The sequence below is a fragment of the Gossypium arboreum genome, chromosome 8, assembly GCF_025698485.1.
Source record: "Gossypium arboreum isolate Shixiya-1 chromosome 8, ASM2569848v2, whole genome shotgun sequence".
NCBI lineage: Eukaryota > Viridiplantae > Streptophyta > Magnoliopsida > Malvales > Malvaceae > Gossypium > Gossypium arboreum.
Genome location: NC_069077.1, coordinates 8,990,437 through 9,008,430, shown reverse-complemented (window position 1 = coordinate 9,008,430; position 17,994 = coordinate 8,990,437). Strand labels below are relative to the sequence as shown.

Sequence of the window (17,994 nt, the reverse complement as noted above, 5' to 3'; positions counted from 1 at the left end):
ACAAAAATATGAGGCTCAAAAAATGGACTTTGATAAAATTTAAGGCTCGTTTTTATATGGTCGATTCTTGACAAGATTTTTTTTGCTTGAGTCCATCCCAAATCGAACATATCATGTTATAAAAATATTATATTAATTATATAAGCTAAATAATAATTAAATCATATATATATTTATATTTATATTAAACCACCAACCCAATAACAATTAAATCTATTATCCAAAATGAAAAACTTAACTAAATAACTCAACCCAAAATATAAAGTTTAAAAATTATATTTAATACAATAAAATATTTATTACATTTAATTGTGTTTTATTAATATAAATACTTTTTATGTGTTAGAAAACTTTTATTTTAGCGTGTTTCTAGTGTATTATATTTTTTAAAATTTAAATAAAAATCAATATAAAAAAATCAAATATGATAAGACTGAGTTAGGCCCGGACTTACCATTCTTAAATTGAATTGGATTTGAGTAAAAAAGTAAACCCATTTTTCAAGCTGATTTGAACTTAAAATTTTGATCTAATACATTACATGGACCCGATTTGAACCTAACCTGACTCGATCCATGAATATCTCAAATCAAAATAGATATAATTATCAAGTTTAGCTACCAAACTCGATCAAACTAAAGTAATCTTCCGATAATTGACTTCATTATTGTATACAAGAGCGTAAGGTTGAATCATATTTAAATATTTGAATTATTCAAGATATTTGAATAATTCCGGCTGTACATTTTAAAAGTGAATTAAATTATTTAATTTAATATTATTTATTCGAGTTTTAAAAACTCGACTAAAAATAATCCAAACTATTTAAATTGAGATTTTCTTCTCAAATACCCCTTAACTAATGTTTAATAACACTTATTAGATTTGCTTAAAAATTTAGTTATTGAACTATTCAAAAGTTTTTATTTAAGTTACTGGACTATTAAGTTTTTTTGTTTCTTTCAAAAAAAACAACTTGGCTAGTGAGCTCCAAATGAAGATTCAACAATCAGTACAATGGATCAGTGCCCATCGATAGGGTTGAGAAAAACTCGATTTAATTTGAAGAAATCGAAAAAAATTTAAATTTCGAGTTAATCGAGTTTGAATCAAGTTGAATTTTACAATTCGAATAATTGTAAATACCCTTTTGGTCCATGTCAATTTTGAAAAAAGCAAATTGATCTCTCTCAACAAAATTACAAAAAATTTAAAATAAATTTTAAAATTCAAAATATTTATGAAAATTCCAAAAATTTATATGTTTTAGAAAATTACAGTAATTTAAAAAAATTCTAAAGAATATATAAAGAAAGTTAAAATTTTAAAATTTTCTAAAATAATAACTTTGGGGACTTAGATAAGTTAATTATTTATTCAAGTTTATCATACTATATTATCTTTTATTTTTATTGTTTTAAATAAGTTATTTTTAAATATATATGATTTCAAATTCATGTGCTCCACCATGGAACTAGTTGTACTGTAATAAGGTTTTAATTTGATAGGTTTAAATTTTTTTTAATTTAAATTGAACAATTTCACTTGATTCGATCAAAAAAAAATTCAATCGAGTTATGATGATAAAATATGACTTGTCAATTCAATTAACTTGAAATTTTTTCACTCGATTCAATCGAACACTCACCCCTACTTATCGATGAGTAGCAAAACATACATTAGATCTAAATCAAATTGACGATCAGTGTCAGATATTAAAGAAAAAATACTATTTAGATTTTGGTCGACATATTCATGCTGTTTAGTTTAATGAGAAAAAACTATACTGTAAAAAAAAAAGAATAAGAGCTTTTAATTTGTGTAGGCCGTGCAAATAGAATAAAATTTAGTCACCTTGAATGAAATTTACCCAAAAAAGCGTAGGGACGTAGGACCCACATAAACAGTACAATAGGGCCGCCCCGTTTTGTCGTGTCTATCGTCTTCCTCCCACGACCTTTTTGACTCTTCAAAAACAAAAAAACATTTTCATTGTCTCTCTCAATATTTTATTGTACTTTCTCGGTTCAACATTACATATATTTATTACATATTAGGCTCTTAGGTTTCTATCTCTTTCTTTACATCTCTTTGAAGCAGCGTCGGAGGTCTTTTTCTCTTTTTTGTCTCTCTTTCTTTTCTTGTTATTTTAATCTCTGGTTCCTTGTTGCAGCAAGTAAGTGTCTCATCTTCAAAACAAAAAACAAACAAACAAACAAACGAGGAATCAATCAGAAAAAAAGAAAGGGTTAAAGGACTCAAGTACAAAGAAGAGAATTTTTCATTTTCCTTAGATGGGGTTTTAAAAATTTTTCATTTTGAGTCTGGGTTTTGTTGATCCATGGCTGGTGGAAATGAAGTCAACCTCAATGAATCAAGGGTATTTTTTTCTTTCATTTTCTCTTTTGGGTTCATTTGAAATTCTTTGATTTATATGTTATTAGTATTTATTCTTTTTTGTAGAGGGTTGTTCCATTGAATACATGGGTACTGATTTCCAATTTTAAAGTAGCATATAATCTTCAACGCCGACCCGATGGAACGTTCGACAGGGACCTATCGGAGTACCTTGACCGGAAAGTCCCCGCCAATATAAACCCCGTTGATGGGGTTTTTTCTTTCGACCATGTCGACGGAGCCACCGGCCTTCTCAACCGGGTTTATCAACCATCGTCTCGGATCGAGTCTCGATGGGGCATTGTGGACCTTGAAAAGCCATTGAGCGCCACCGAGGTTGTTCCGGTCATAGTCTTCTTCCACGGCGGAAGCTTCACTCATTCCTCCGCCAATAGTGCCATCTATGACACCTTTTGCCGCCGCCTTGTTAATGTTTGTAAATCCGTGGTTGTGTCGGTGGATTACCGCCGATCACCGGAGCATAGGTACCCTTGTGCTTACGACGATGGTTGGGCAGCTCTTAAGTGGGTTAAATCAAGAACTTGGCTTCAAAGTGGAAAAGACTCAAAAGTCCACGTTTACTTAGCCGGAGACAGTTCCGGCGGTAACATAGCTCACAATGTGGCAGTCAGGGCCGCCGAGGCCGGCGTTGAAGTATTAGGCAACATCCTCCTTCACCCAATGTTTGGTGGGCAAAGTAGAACAGAGTCAGAAAAAAGATTAGATGGGAAGTACTTCGTCACATTACAAGACCGTGATTGGTATTGGAGGGCTTATTTACCTGAAGGCGAAGATCGAGACCACCCCGCGTGTAATCCATTCGGCCCGAGAGGTCGAACCCTCGACGGACTCGAGTTCCCGAAGAGTCTGATCGTCGTCGCCGGCTTGGATTTGATTCAAGATTGGCAATTGGCCTATGTTAAAGGACTTGAAAAATGTGGGCAACAAGTGAAGCTTCTTTACCTAGACAAGGCCACCATTGGGTTCTATTTCTTGCCTAATAATGACCATTTCTATTGTCTCATGAATGAGATAAAAGGGTTTATTAAGTCGGACTTGATTAATTTGGATTTGTCTCAGAATTCCATCTTTGAATAACTGTAAATAATCTACTTAACTATATAGCCCACATATATACTTCAACAAAGCTTTCATAATTCACTTATGGTGTTTTAGTTACAATTTGTGTAGTGCTAATTGTAACATGTAATGTTGAGTTCTTAATATGTTTCAATGGGTCTCTAAAGCATCTTTTATGTAACTTATATGTTTATACTTCATGATCTAAGAAGATTTTGCTTGTGATGTTTTTTCTTCATGCTAATTCAACCAAATCGATCATTAATTTAATTCTTATAACATTAATCATAATCTCGTTTATTGATGGTGCATAAAACATTGCAATAGTGGAAACCCTTTTCCATATGAGATCATTGCCTTAAACATATTCAAATTATTGTTCAACTGTTAAATTCATCCATTTACTTTAAAATATTCATATTATATCAATAAGATTATTTCGTCAATCTAATTAATAATTTAGGTGTTAAATAGTTTAGATCAATATGAAAGATATTTATAATATGTAGATTAAATTATAAATATGTATACTTATCGCATAGGTATTTCGATTTGACGTATTATAAAAAAAGATAGTGTTAATAAAATTTTAGAGTGCAGTGTTAATAAAATTTTAGAGTGCTGTTTTTTTTACATGTTAGATTTGAGTTATCAATATAATAAGTATACGCATATTTATTATTTGATTCACATATTTGAAATATGTTCCATATCATATTTAAGGTGGCTCAATGGTTGGGGAGGGGTTATTGGTGGTTCTAGGCACATTTTAACTAAAAAAATAAAGAAATCAATTAAAGAGTTAATTGCACTAAACATCCCCAAACTATATTTTAAATTGGTCCCCAAACTTCAAAACATTCTAATTACATCCTTAAACTATCGATACCATATCAACCATGTCATTATATTATTGAAATCATTAATTTAACCATTAAATGACACTAAAAATCTTATGTGACATAATTTAAAATGAAAATTGTAAAACTATAGTTTTGAAGTTTTGAAACTTTTACAAAACTATCATTCATTCCCTTTTCAATTTTATTTTATATTTAGTTTTTAATTTAAAAGTTACGCCACAACAATTTGTTTTTCTTTAAAAATTTTTATTTTAAAATTATATCACATAAAAGTTTAATAGTTAAATAAACAGTTTCAACAATAAAAGACATGATTGATATAACATCGATAATTTAAAAATATAATGAGAATATTTTTAAATTTTAAAACTAATTTAAATTGAGATATTTTAAAAAAATGTTTATTACAATTAATTCTAATTAAAATATTTTAAAGATTAAAAAGAAATTAAAATCCGGATATAAATGCAATTAGCAAGTTTGAGGGTTGGGGCTTTACTTGCAAGCCCCTGCAACGCCATAAATTCATTGTTTACCAAGTCAAAGCTTAGTAGTCAACTTTTTCAGACCCTAGAAAATGAAATGAATTTTGGCATTACATGAGGGGGCATTTTTAATAATTTATTATATTATTATATGTCTCAATTGTACTATCATATGTGCCTTGAAAACATAAAATTCTATTTTAGCATTTCATATTATAATTTGATATAATTGAGTTAGCATTTCTCATAATACTCTTTCCAATTTTTTCTATTTTTAGCCCACGATTTCCATTCCAACAATACTTTGGCAAAAACTTCTATCATTTTTATATAAGTTTACGTTATTTTAAAAAATTACAATTTAGTCATTTATTTATTCGAAAGCTTTTATTTAAATTATTAGTTTGTTGAGATTTTCTTTTTAAAAATCTAGCTAATGAGCTCTAAGCGACGATTCAACAACCAGTAAGGTGAATAAGTACCAATCGTCAAGTAGAAGAATATACCTTAGATCTAAGTAGACTTGACGTTTAGTGACGAAGATCAAATAATAAAACTATTTTTATTTATGATTAATAGATTTGTGACATTAAAAGTTGTTTCATGAAACAAAAACTTGAGTTGTAGAAGAGGAGGGGAATGAGAGCTTTCGATTAGTGTAGACGGTGCAAACAGAGAATGGCATACATAAGCTGTTTTAACAGTCCATTAACTTAAATGAAAACATTCAAATAGTTTAGTGATCATTTTGTAACTTTTTGAAGTTGAGTGACCAAAACATAAATTTATTAATAATTTATTGACTTTGAATCTAGTTGTAACACCCCAATTATTTTATCAATGCTTTTAAAATTTTGATACAACTATGTATTTGCTTCAGTGGTTAAGTGTTTTGGACGTGTGTGTGAGGTCTCAAGTTCAAGCCCTAGCTTTAGCAAATTTTGTATATTTTTAGAATTAAGTTTTATCTCTATTTAGTGGGCTTATATTTAATTATCTGTAAATCTATATTAGAATGAGCCTGCTGGTTTGAGTGGTAAGGGTGTTGGTATGTTAGATGTCTTGTGTTCAATTCCCTTCACGAACATGGATATTAATTTTTGCTCTGTTGTTTGATAGAGTTTCAGTTGTTTTGAAAGTCTGAGAGTGGGAGTTACTGGGAGAAAAAGAGGGGATTTAAAGATAATGACTTTTATTTTGAAAATTTCTCTCTTTCCTGGAAAAATTGACGTTCTTTCCTCCTCCTCTGCCGTCTTTCTTTTTTCTTTTCCAAACGCAATATTTTTTTCTCTTTTCGTTACTCATTCTGACAAAATCGTGCTTTCTTGTCGCGGTATTTCTGATTGTGCACTCTTCGTTTGGTAAGTGGTGGTGAGTTTTGTCGAGGAGGGAGCCTTTGTTATTCTTTTTGGCCTTGTCGAATTCTCTGTTAATGTGGTACTTGTGTTTTGGTAGCAATAAATCATGAAAGTAAGGGCTTTCCTCGTTCGAAATTGTAATCGAATCGTCGAGGTATTAAAGTAAGTGTTGGATTTCGGTATTGGTTTCGTAGTCATGATTTAGTTGTGAATTAAGTCTGATTCTAAGTTTTGGATTGTTAATTTTTAGGTTTTTGGAGGCTCAGGAGTGGTTTCGTATTGAAATGATACCAAGCGTGTACCTGAAACATAAAAAAACTATTATCGGCAAAAGCCGAAAACCTTTGTTGTCGACGACACATGGGCGTGTGGTCAACCGTGTGGAATGCTGTATGCGAAGACACGACAGTGTGGTTGAGGAAAGCCATATGCGCAACACAAGGCCATATGGTGGTTCGAGTGTGGCCATGTGGGCCATACGGGCTAGGCCAAGTTGGGTGTATAGGCCAAACGGGCGTGTGGGCCTACATGGGCATATCACACAAGCATGTGGATTTTGGGCCAGGTTGTGTGGGCCACACGGGCAAGGCCAATCTGGGCGTATGGGCCACACGGGCATGTGGGCCCATTATACTAAAATTTTACAAATGGTCACACGAGTCGTCCTAATCAATTGTGGGCCTACTATAGGGTTGGTAAATGCTAGTTAAACCCTAAAATGATATGATTTGTTAGACTAAATTATTGTATTGAGCATGTTTATGTTACGTGTATCTGTAATCTGTTTATGTAAGCATGTTAAGCATGTTTTATCTGCTAATTCTGTATGTATGCTCTATATCTGTTTTGGGGTGGGGTTTGTATATATGGAGAAAGTATTTTGAACGGTGTTAAATGTCTATTTTCTGGCAGTTTGGCTGCATATTCTGTCTGATATGTGTCTTAATGGCATGCCTTGGTGTGTAAGGATGGGTGAGTGTTTTTAATCCCACATGGTGTGATGGGATGGTCGAAGATAGTGTGTAGAGGATAGGGGTAAGATTTTGCATATATGTAACTGATTCTGTCACTGTGTCTGAAAAGGATATGAGTCCGTATCTGTATCTGTTTCTAGTTATATACATGATGATTATATGCTTGCATGTTTAATTCTGTTGGGTTACACATTAAGTTTACGTAAACTCACATCTTTTTAATTGTTCTGTCAGGTAATCCACAGTCTTAGGCGAATCAGTGCAGTAGAGACTCAACGGTGGCCACTTTATCGTAAAACTGCTAAAACTTAGTATTTTGGTTAATTTAAATTTTGGATTGTTTTAAGAGTTGTAATTTTTGGGGACTCTTTGGACTATTGGTTTTTAACTTGACTTTAGATTTGATCGCTTGTTATTTTTCATGCTTGATAAATTGCTTATGGAAATTTTTTTTACATACAAACGTGATTTTCCTAAAATTACAAATCGAATTTCTAAAATCTATTGGTTTGATAAAATTCTACTATATTAAGTTTTGATAAAAAGATTAATTAAACTTTGTTTTCGATTAAACTTAGGAATTATAAAATGGTAATGCTCTGACGAGACAACTTCGTTTTCAAAACCTATTTCATGTGACATAACCAGATTCGGCCATAACGTCTAGGCCGGGTTTGGGGTGTACATTTAGTGGTATCAGAGCTAGGTTTCAAAACTCAACTGTAAATTTTGGGTTCCAAAATTTTGTTTTAAAAGTATTGATTTTTAAATAATCTAAATAAAATAAAGAAGTATGTGGTACACCGAGTCTCCGATGCCGATCTTGTAAGTATTTTCAAAACTTAGATAGTTTATTTTGAAAATACTGTAGATAGTACCTTTTGAGACTATACTGAAATAGTTAGAGACTGAAACTTCTGAAAACATCTCTAAACTTTTGATAATTTATGCTTAAAACATCTGTTAATAAATATTTGAACTGATGCATAAAACTTTATAATGTAGATAAAACTCGAAATAGACAATGAGTGTAAGTTGAATCCGCAGACGTGGTACTCGTGGCCGTGGAAGAAGCTGTAGAGTGGCTTGAGCTGAGTTTTCCTCACTGGGCAGTATGTTGAATTTGGATACGAGTGAGACACCAGTTTTACCTGCTACTGAGATTGGGTCTCAATGCTGTTCGACTGGGGACAACACACTATCTCAGGCCATGCTAAGGATTTTAGAAAGGGTTGTTGGACCCCTTTCTGGTTCTGGAGACATTGGGTCGAAAACTGAACGACTCCAGTCTAATGGTGCTGAGTTATTTAAGAGTGTCACAGGAGTCGCCTTTAATGTAGCCGAGTATTATTTAAAGGCCACAAAGAGGATTATGAATAATTTGGACTGCACTCCTGAGCAGAAACTGAAAGGTGCAATCTCTTTACTTTGCGATGAGGCGTATCAGTGGTGACTAACGGTTGAAGAGGGTATTCAGCCTGTTCGATTGAGTTAGAACTTCTTTAAGACCACCTTCCTAAGTAAGTACGTGGGGGCGAGCTATGTTGATACTCGTAAGCATGAGTTTTTGAATCTCATGCAATGTGATAGATCTGTGGCCGAGTATGAGGTCGAATTTCTGAGATTGAGTTACTACGCTTGAGGCTGGTGGCGTCTGAGTACGAGAGATGCATCCTGTTTGAGCATGATTTAAGAGATAACTTGAGGGTCTTAATTACTCCGCAGAGGAAGCGAAAGTTTGTTGTACTGGTGGAGAAAACTAAGACCACTGAGGATGTTAAACGTGTGAAGCGCCAGAATAGGGATTGAGAGAGAGGCAAAAACAAGTGGGAGTCGGAGCCCTCTAGTTCTGTTCCGAGGCTTAAGAAAAAGGTAAGATCTAATAGGCCAGTTAGAGTGGGGCCCCTATTGCTCCTACTAAGTTACAGCCATGCAGTGATTGTGGTAGGCGCCATCCGGGCGAGTGTTAGAGTAGGATTAGGGCTTGTCTGAGATGTGGGTTTCTCGAGCACCGTATTAGGAAGTGTTCCCAGCGGGCAGATCAGATACAACCTTCAGCTCCAGGTCCTCTGCAACCTTAGAGGACAGTTCAGCAGCCACCTAGGCGCCGTGGGCAAGTTAGAGGTGGTAATGGTATGGGTCATGGATAGAGAGCACTGGACAGAGGTGCTGGACAGACTGAGGCGAGGCAGTTTGTACTTGTTTATACTGCTCGACGTCGAGAGGATAGAGATACTCCAGATGTTATCACTGTTACGTTCTTTATATTTAATGTACCTTATACTACTCTGATAGACATAGGTTCTGCATATTCCTATGTAGCTAGTACTGTCTCTAAAAACTTGAGGGTTTCCGTGGAGAGCACTTCTAGTGATGTTACAGTTCTAAGTCCATTGGAGCAGTCAGTTCAGTTTAGTAAACTCTATAAGGATGTTTCGTTAGAGGTTAAAGGGATTATTTTCCTGGCGAACCTGGTAGAGTTACCGTTTGAGGAGTTCGATATGATTCTAGGTATGAACTGGTTATTCAAGCACCAAGTTAGTTTGGACTGCGCTGCTAAGAGGGTCGTACTGAAAACTGAGGATGATAAAGAGGTAGTTGTGATCAGTGAGCATCAAAATTATCTGTCAAATGTGATCTCCACTCTTGTGGCTGAAAAATTTGTCCAGATAGGATGTGAGGTGTATTTGGCTTACGTTAGTGTTTCTATTTCTAGGGACTCTTCTGTCAATGATATCAGAATTGTAAGAGACTTTTCGGATGTCTTTCCTGAAGAATTACCAAATCTACCTCTGAACCGAGAGGTTGAGTTTGAGATTGAGCTTCTTCTGGCTACAGTTCTGGTATCCATCGCTCCCTACCGTATAGCATCGAAGAAGCTTACATAATTTAAAGCTCAACTACAAGATCTTCTAGATTGTAGATTCATCTTCCTTAGTGTGTCTCCGTGGGAGACACCGGTTTTGTTTGTTAAGAATAAAGATGGGACCATAAAGATGTGCATCGACTATTGGTAGTTGAATAAGTTGACTGTGAAGAATAAGTATCCGCTTTCAAGGATCGAAGACCTGTTCAATTAGTTCCAAGGTGCTTCAGTGTTCTCTAGGATTGATCTTCGATCTGAGTATCATCAGTTGAGGGTTAAAGAAGCTGATGTTCATAAGACTGCATTTAGGACTCGTTATGGGTATTACAAGTTCCTAGTTGTACCTTTTAGTTTGACGAATGTTCCGGCTACATTTATGGATGTGATGAACCGAGTATTTTAGTCTTATCTGGACCAGTTTATCGTGGTCTTCATCGATGATATTCTGGTATACTTTAATACCGAGGATGAACATGATGAGCATCTTAAGGTTGTGCTTCAAATACTCTGATAAAAATAACTCTACGCTAAATTGAGCAAGTGTGAATTCTGGTTGCGAGAGATAACTTTTCTGGGGCATATGGTTTCTGTTGAGGGGATTCGTGTGGACCGTCGAAAGATTGAGGATGTGCTTGATTGGAAATAGCCTAGGTCTGGCAAGATATTATCTGCAGTTTGTCGAGGGGTTTTCTCTGATTGCAGCTCTATTGACTAAGCTTTTGCGTAAATATGTTCCATTTGTCTAGACTGATGCGCAACAATTAAGCTTTGGGAAGCTCAAATCTGTTCTGAATCAAGCTCTTGTTCTAATACAGCCTGAATCCAGAAAGGAGTTTGTAGTTTACAGTGATGCTTCACATATTGGTTTGGGTTGCATCCTAATACTGGATGATAAAGTTGTGGCTTATACATTCCGTCAGCCTAAGACACATCAAGTGAACTATTCAACGCATGATCTTAAATTGGCTGCTGTGGTCTTTACGTTAAAAATATAGAGGCACTATTTGTATAGTGAGAGGTGTATTATTTACATTAATCATAAAAGCCTCAAGTACCTCTTTACTCAGAAGGAGTTAAATCTTAGGTAGCGTTGGTAGATTGAGCTGCTCTAGGATTATGAATGTATGACTAAGTATCACCCTAGTAAATGTGGTGGGCGACATTTTAAGCCGTAGAGCGATGACTGATTTGAGGGCGATGTTTGCTCACCTTAGTCTGTTTGATGATGGAAGTCTGTTAGCTGAGTTGTAAGTTAAGCCGACATGGATTGAGTAGATTCGAGATAAACAGTTAGGGGATGAAACTCTGGGTTCACAATTCTATCAGATTAAGAGTGGTACTACTTTTGATTTTGGGTTGAATAATGATGGAGTATTATGTTTTCATGAATGGATTTGTATTCCAAGTGATTCGGATTTGAGACGGTCAATTCTGAGAGGGGCATATAGTAGCTCTTATGCTACGCATCTCGTTGGGAATAAGATGTATCGGGATCTCCGTGAACTGTATTGGTGGCCGGGTTTGAAGCATAAGGTTACTGATTTTGTTTCTTTTTGTCTGACGTACCAATAGGTTAAGGCTGAGCACTAGTTACCCTCAGAGTTGTTGCAGCTAGTGAATATTCCCTTATTGGAAATGGAAACAAGTGACGATGGACTTCGTTAGTGTGTTGCCCTTGACACCCACTAAGAAGGATTCTGTTTGGCTCATCATGGATTGATTGACCAAGTTTCCTCACTTTATTCCTGTTCGGACAGACTACTCTCTACAGAAGTTAGCGAAGCTATACATATCTGAAATTGTAAGACTGCATGAGGTTCCAGTGTCGATTATATCTTATAGAGATCCTTGCTTCATATCTTAATTCTAGAAGAAGTTACACGAGACTCTGGATTTGAGATTGGACTTCAGTATTGCGTTCCATCCTCAGACCGATGGTCAATCTAAGAGGGTGATTCAGATACTAGAGGATATGCTTTGGAGTTGTGTGATTGATTTATGAGGGAATTGTGAGGATTATCTGCAGCTGGCTGAGTTCACCTACAATAACAGTTTCTAGGCTAGCATTCAAATGGCACTTTACTAGGCTTTGTGTGGTTGTAAGTGTCGTACTCCACTCTGTTGGACTGAGTTGGGTGAACGTTGAGTGTTGGGCCTAGAGTTGGTTTCGGAGACCAAAGAAAATTAGACTGATTCAGAACCGTCTGAAGGTAGTTTTTAATAGACAGAAATCATATCTAAATCTGAAGAAGCGTGATATTGAGTATTCTGTGGAGGACTTCGTCTTTCTTAGGGTCTTTCCGTAGAAAAAAGTTCTGAAGTTCGGTCGTAAAGGTAAGCTGAGCCCTAGGTTCATTGGGCCGTACCGAATTCTTAAATGTGTGGGATCGATCGCTTATCAATTGGAACTACCTCCAGAGTTAGACCGTAATTATGATGTTTTTCATGTTTTAATGTTGAGGCGGTATTGGTCTGATCCATCCCACGTTGTCTCTATTGAGGAGATCGATGTTAGACCGAACTTGACTTTTGAGGAGGAACTGGTCCAGATTCTGGATTGTGATATTAAGGTTTTGAGAAGGAAGTCTATACCATTAGTGAAGGTTCTGTGGCAGAATCATGACACTGAGGAGGCCACGTGGGAACGTGAGGACTTGATGCGTCAGTAGTATCCTCATCTGTTCTGATCAAGTAAATTTTGAGGTAGAAATTTCTTTTAAGGGGTAAAGTAGTAACACCCCAATTATTTTATCCATTCGTTTGTAAAAATCTGACACAACTGTGTATCTGCTTCAGCGGTTAAATGTTTTGGGCGTGGTTGAGAGGTCTCAAGTTCAAGCCCTAGCTTTAGCAAATTTTGTATATTTTTGGAATTAAGCTCTATCTCTATTCAGTGGGCTTATATTTAATTATTTGTAAATTCATATCAGAATGAGCCTATTGGTTCGAGTGGTAAGGGTGTTGGTGTGTTGGAGGTTTTGTGTTAGATTCCTTTTGCGAGCGTCGATATTAATTTTTGCCTTGCTATCTGATAGAGTTTCTTTCTTGGAAAAATTAACGTCATTTCATCCTCTTCCGCCGTCTTTCTTTTTTTTTTCCAAACATAATATTTTTTCTCTTTTCGTTACTCGTTCTGATAAAATCGTGCTTCCTTGTCGTGGTATTTCTGATTATGCGCTCTTCATTTGGTAAATGATGGTGAGTTTTTCCAAGGAGGGAGCCACTGTTATTTTTTTGGCCTTGTCAAATTCTCTATTAATATGGTACTTGTGTTTTGGCAACAGCAAATCAAGAAAGTAAGGGCTTTCCTCGTTCGAAATTGTAATCGAATCGTCAAGGTATTAAAGTAAGTGTTGAATTTCGATATTGGTTTCGTAGTTACGATTTAGTTGTGAATTAAGTCTGATTCTAAGCATTGGGTTATTGATTTTTAAGTTTCTGGAGGCTCGGAAGTGGTTTCGCATCGAAATGATACCAGGTGTATACCCGAAATACAGAAAAATAATTGTCGGCAAAAGCCGAAAAACCTTGTTGTCAATGCCACACGGGCGTATGGTCACTCGTGTAGAAGGCCATGTGCGAGAAAACAGCCGTGTGGTCGTTGAAAGCATAGTCGTGCGCAGCACACAACCGTGTGGTGGTTCAAGCATGGCCGTGTGAGCCAGATGAGCTAGGCCAAGTTGGGTGTGTGGGCCTACACAGGCATATCACACTGACATGTGGATTGTGGGCCAAGCTGTGTGAGCTACACAGGCAAGGCCAATTTGGGCTTGTGGGCTACACGGGCATATGAGCCAATTATACTGAAATTTTACGAAGGGTCACACTAGTTGTCTTAGTCGACTGTGGGTTTACCATAGGGTCGATAATGGCTAACCAAACCCTAAAATGATATGATCTGTTAGACTGAATTATTGTAGTGAGCATGTTTATGTTACATGTATCTGTAATCTGTTTATATAAGCATGTTAAACATGTTTTATCTGCTAATTTTGTATGTATGCTCTGTATCTGTTTTGGGGTGGGGTTTGTATATGCAGAGGAAGTATTCTGAGCGGCGTTAAACGCCTATTTTCTGGCAGCTTGGCTGCATATTTTGTCTGATATGTGTCTTAATGGTAGGCCATGGTGTGTAGGGATGGGTGGGTGTTTTTAACCCCATATGGTATGATGGGATGTTCGGAGATGGTGTGTAGAGGATGGGGGTAGGATTTTGCATATCTGTAACTGATTCTGTAACTATATCTGAAAAGGACATGAGTCCGTATTTGTATCTGTTTCCGGTTATGAACATAATGATTGTATGCTTGCATGCTTAATTCTGTTGGGTGACACACTGAGTTTACATAAACTCACATCCTTTTGACTGTTCTGTCAAGTAATTCACAGTTTTAGGCGGATCAGTGCAGCAGAGACTCAGCGGCGGCCACTTTGTCGTAAAATTGCTAAAACTTAGTATTTTGGTTAATTTAAATTTTGGACTGTTTTGAGAGTTGTAATTTTTGGGGACTCTCTGGACTATTGGTTTTTAACTTGACTTTGGATTTGATCGCTTGTTATTTTACATGCTTGATAAATTGCTTATGGAAATTTTTTTTACATACAAACGTGATTTTCCTAAAATTACAAATCAAATTTCTAAAATCTATTGGTTTAATAAGCTTCTGCTGTATTAAGTTTTGATAAAATGATTAATTAAACGGTGTTTTCGATTAAACTTAAGAATTATAAAATGGTAATGCTCTGACGAGACAACTTCGTTTTCAAAACCCATTTCATGTGACATTACCAGATTCAGCTATAATATCTAGGCCGGATTTAAGGAGTTACAGTAGTTTACCCTTATTATGTTTGTTATACCCTAACGTCAAAATTTCTAAAACAAAAATATATTAAGCAACACCATTAAATTATTGTCTGAACAACAAAATTTGTTGTCTTAAATTTTATGCAACGGTTTTTTGAACGCTGTGTATGCGACCATTGCCTAAACTCAAAAGCAACACTAATTTCATTTTAAACAATGATTTATTTTAATGTTGTCATTAGTATTTTAGGTAACAGTTTTTTTATTGTTAAATGCAATATTTATTTGAAAGAAAAATACTATTTTTTATGGCTAATGCAACACTACGTGGTTGTTGCCTAAAGTAAAAAACAACACTTTTAAATTTTAAGTAATGGTTTATTTTAATGTTGTTGTTAGTATTTCGCGCAACATCATTTTATAGTTACATACAACGTTTACTTGAAAGAAAATGGAACATCTTTTAACCATTATTGCAATGTTATGAGAGTGTTACCTAAAAACGAAAGCAACGTTTTTTATAATTAATGCAACATCTATTTGATAGAATAGTCTATATTTTTTATATTTATTGCAATGCTATTTGGTCATTACTTAAAAAGTAACTTTTTTTTAAAATTAAAGTCTCGATTAGTTGGGCTCAGCAATACGAACTTCATCAAAGTGGTTACAAGATCAACAGTCTAAGTCTAAAATATATCTTTCAAGACAAAAGTTCGTGGGTTCATTTATACATGAATGGCGCAGTTGCAAGAGATACGAGGAATGCTTCTGCTGGAAGTATGCTGCGAGATCAACTTGAAAATTGGATTATAAGATTTAATCGATACTTGGGTAAATGTTCACCTTTTGAGGCTGAAGTATGGGGTATTATGGATGGGCTCCTTGTGTAAATTATCTTTCTAATCACGGACGAATTTGTGTAAATTTTAAATTAATTGTTGACATAAAATCTAAAGTTGGTTTAATGTATTTATAAATCTCTTCATCCATTGTAATGTAATTACTTATTTGTATGAAAAGAATTAAATTATCTTAAATTTAAAATTAAATATGATTTAAAAACTCAAATTTGGTTATTTCCTTAAACTTCAAATATTTGCTGCTGAAAAGAAATAGTTTTAAATGTAAGTATATAATTTTGTTAGGTTGAATAGTAACAAAATTGATTTTTAAAGTAAGGTCGTTTTCTGTATGAAAATACAACATTGAAAGAATTTTTCAATTAAGCTATTTAGTTGGGATCCGATGCTGCTACCAAATACTTTTTATCATTTAATTATAAAAAAATTATAAAACTGTTACTAATATATTTTAATTTGTTTTTTATTCCATTGTTAAATAACAAACCAAAATATGAGGTGATAGTTTTAAAATTAATAAGATAATTAAATTAACTTTAATATTTAATTATAATAGTTGAATAAGCAGATATCTTATTTTTATTAATTATTTAACGATTGATGATTAGAAAAATTAAAACTCAAATACTACTATTTTTTTTCTATAGAAAATAACATCATAAAGCGAATCAGCAACTAATTAAATCTTAACCCGACATCTGCCGAACTAGATCAGCTAATAATCCTTGAAAACTTAAAATTCCAAGAGTATAACATTTAGCCATAAAATCAATAATTTCATTATGAATTTTTAGAATATGATGAATCTTTACTCTTCAACTCTTCTCAAAATTTGATGCAACAAATATAACTCTACCAGACTGCTATTGCCTCTCCCATCAATCAAAAATATGTTCAACAATTGTTGGGATGAAAATAGGTTTTTAATTAAATAAATTTAATTTGGACTGCCACGTACGACAGCTGTAAGAACTCAAATTTACCCGGGCCTAAAACCATTAACCAGCCCAAACAAAAAAACAACATAAAAACGAAAGCCCAAATACAAAAATTACCAGTCCAGAGTCCAAAATACAAGTCCAAATTTTTGCAGACCCAAAACTAAAAAAACTTAGCCCAAAGATAACAAGCCCATGTACCTAAACATTTTTTACAGAAGCCTAAACCCTAATTTTATGTGCGCTGCACCTATGCCCTCCTCAGCCACGTCGCCTGCACCTCGTCCCGAGGCTCGTCTGCAAGCTTGCACCGAAATGGAAAAAGAAACCTTTCTCCCCTCTATTGACTAAGCGCCGACCCTGCAAAAAGAAGAAAGAGAGACAGAAACAAGGATAATAGAAATAGTAGCATAAACGGAATCATGAACAGCACCAATAGTGAAATAAACAGTAGAATAGGAAGTTTTTATTTGGCTATAAAAGCCAGAAAGATCAATGTATTAAAAAAAAAAAAAGGAGAAGATTAAGCAATCAAAAAAGCAAAAACAAAAAAGGTTGATTTTAAATCTCATTTACTTGTTCTTTTTCTTTCGGATTTCCCCTTTTTTAATTTATTTTTCTACTTTTTAAATTTATTTTTTGACAAAAATATAAAGGAGAGGAGAAGAGGAAGTTTACCCAAACCCCGGGGTCCCGTCTGTCTTCGAAATCGGGCTCAAAAGGGGAGGAGAGACTTTCTTCTCTTGATGTTTTAGGGCTAAAGAGATGGCTTTTAAAACCGTCTACAGTGGAGGAGCGGCGGTCATGGCGATGGTGGCGATGATGGGTTAAGAAACCCTAGCAGAGAAAGAAATGGGGAGAAGGGGGGTTGCTCTCTCTGTTTTTTGCAGAAGAAAAGGGATGAAATAAAAAAAATGAAAATTTTAGTTTAAATAGCAGTGCACAAACGGTGCCGTTTTGCACTAGGGGTACCAGCACTGAAACGACGCCGTTTAAGGCGACCTGCGCGAGACCCGACTAGTTCCAGGGGGGATCCGTGTGTTTCTAAAAAAGGGTTATTTACAACCCAGGTCCCTCCACATTTTTATTTGTCTTTATTTAATCCGTTTGTTTATTTTCCCTTTATTTTTAAATTTAGCCACACAAATCTGCTCGATTCTCATTTCGGTCCCTGACCCGTGGACGCAATGGGTAATGGACACGTGTCCAGAAACAGGATTTTTGCCCATCAAGTCTTCAGATCTTGTGTTTTTTTTTAATTTTTGCCCCGTGTTTCTATTTTATTATTTTTTTACTTCTAATTTCATTTATGCTCCAGTTTAATCCCTAAACAGTTAGATTTTTTTTATCCTACTATCATTTA

At 34.9% G+C, this 17,994-nt stretch overlaps 1 protein-coding gene across 1 annotated transcript; it reads left to right on the top strand.

The window, feature by feature from the left end:
- The first annotated feature begins 1,936 nt into the window (after positions 1 to 1,936).
- Positions 1,937 to 3,702, top strand: LOC108468878 (gibberellin receptor GID1B-like). The gene is made up of 2 exons (XM_017769744.2): positions 1,937 to 2,380; positions 2,464 to 3,702. Exons 1-2 carry the CDS (start codon positions 2,342 to 2,344, stop codon positions 3,493 to 3,495), a joined length of 1,071 nt encoding a protein of 356 aa, XP_017625233.1. The 5' UTR covers positions 1,937 to 2,341; the 3' UTR covers positions 3,496 to 3,702.
- Positions 3,703 to 17,994: the final 14,292 nt, after the last annotated feature.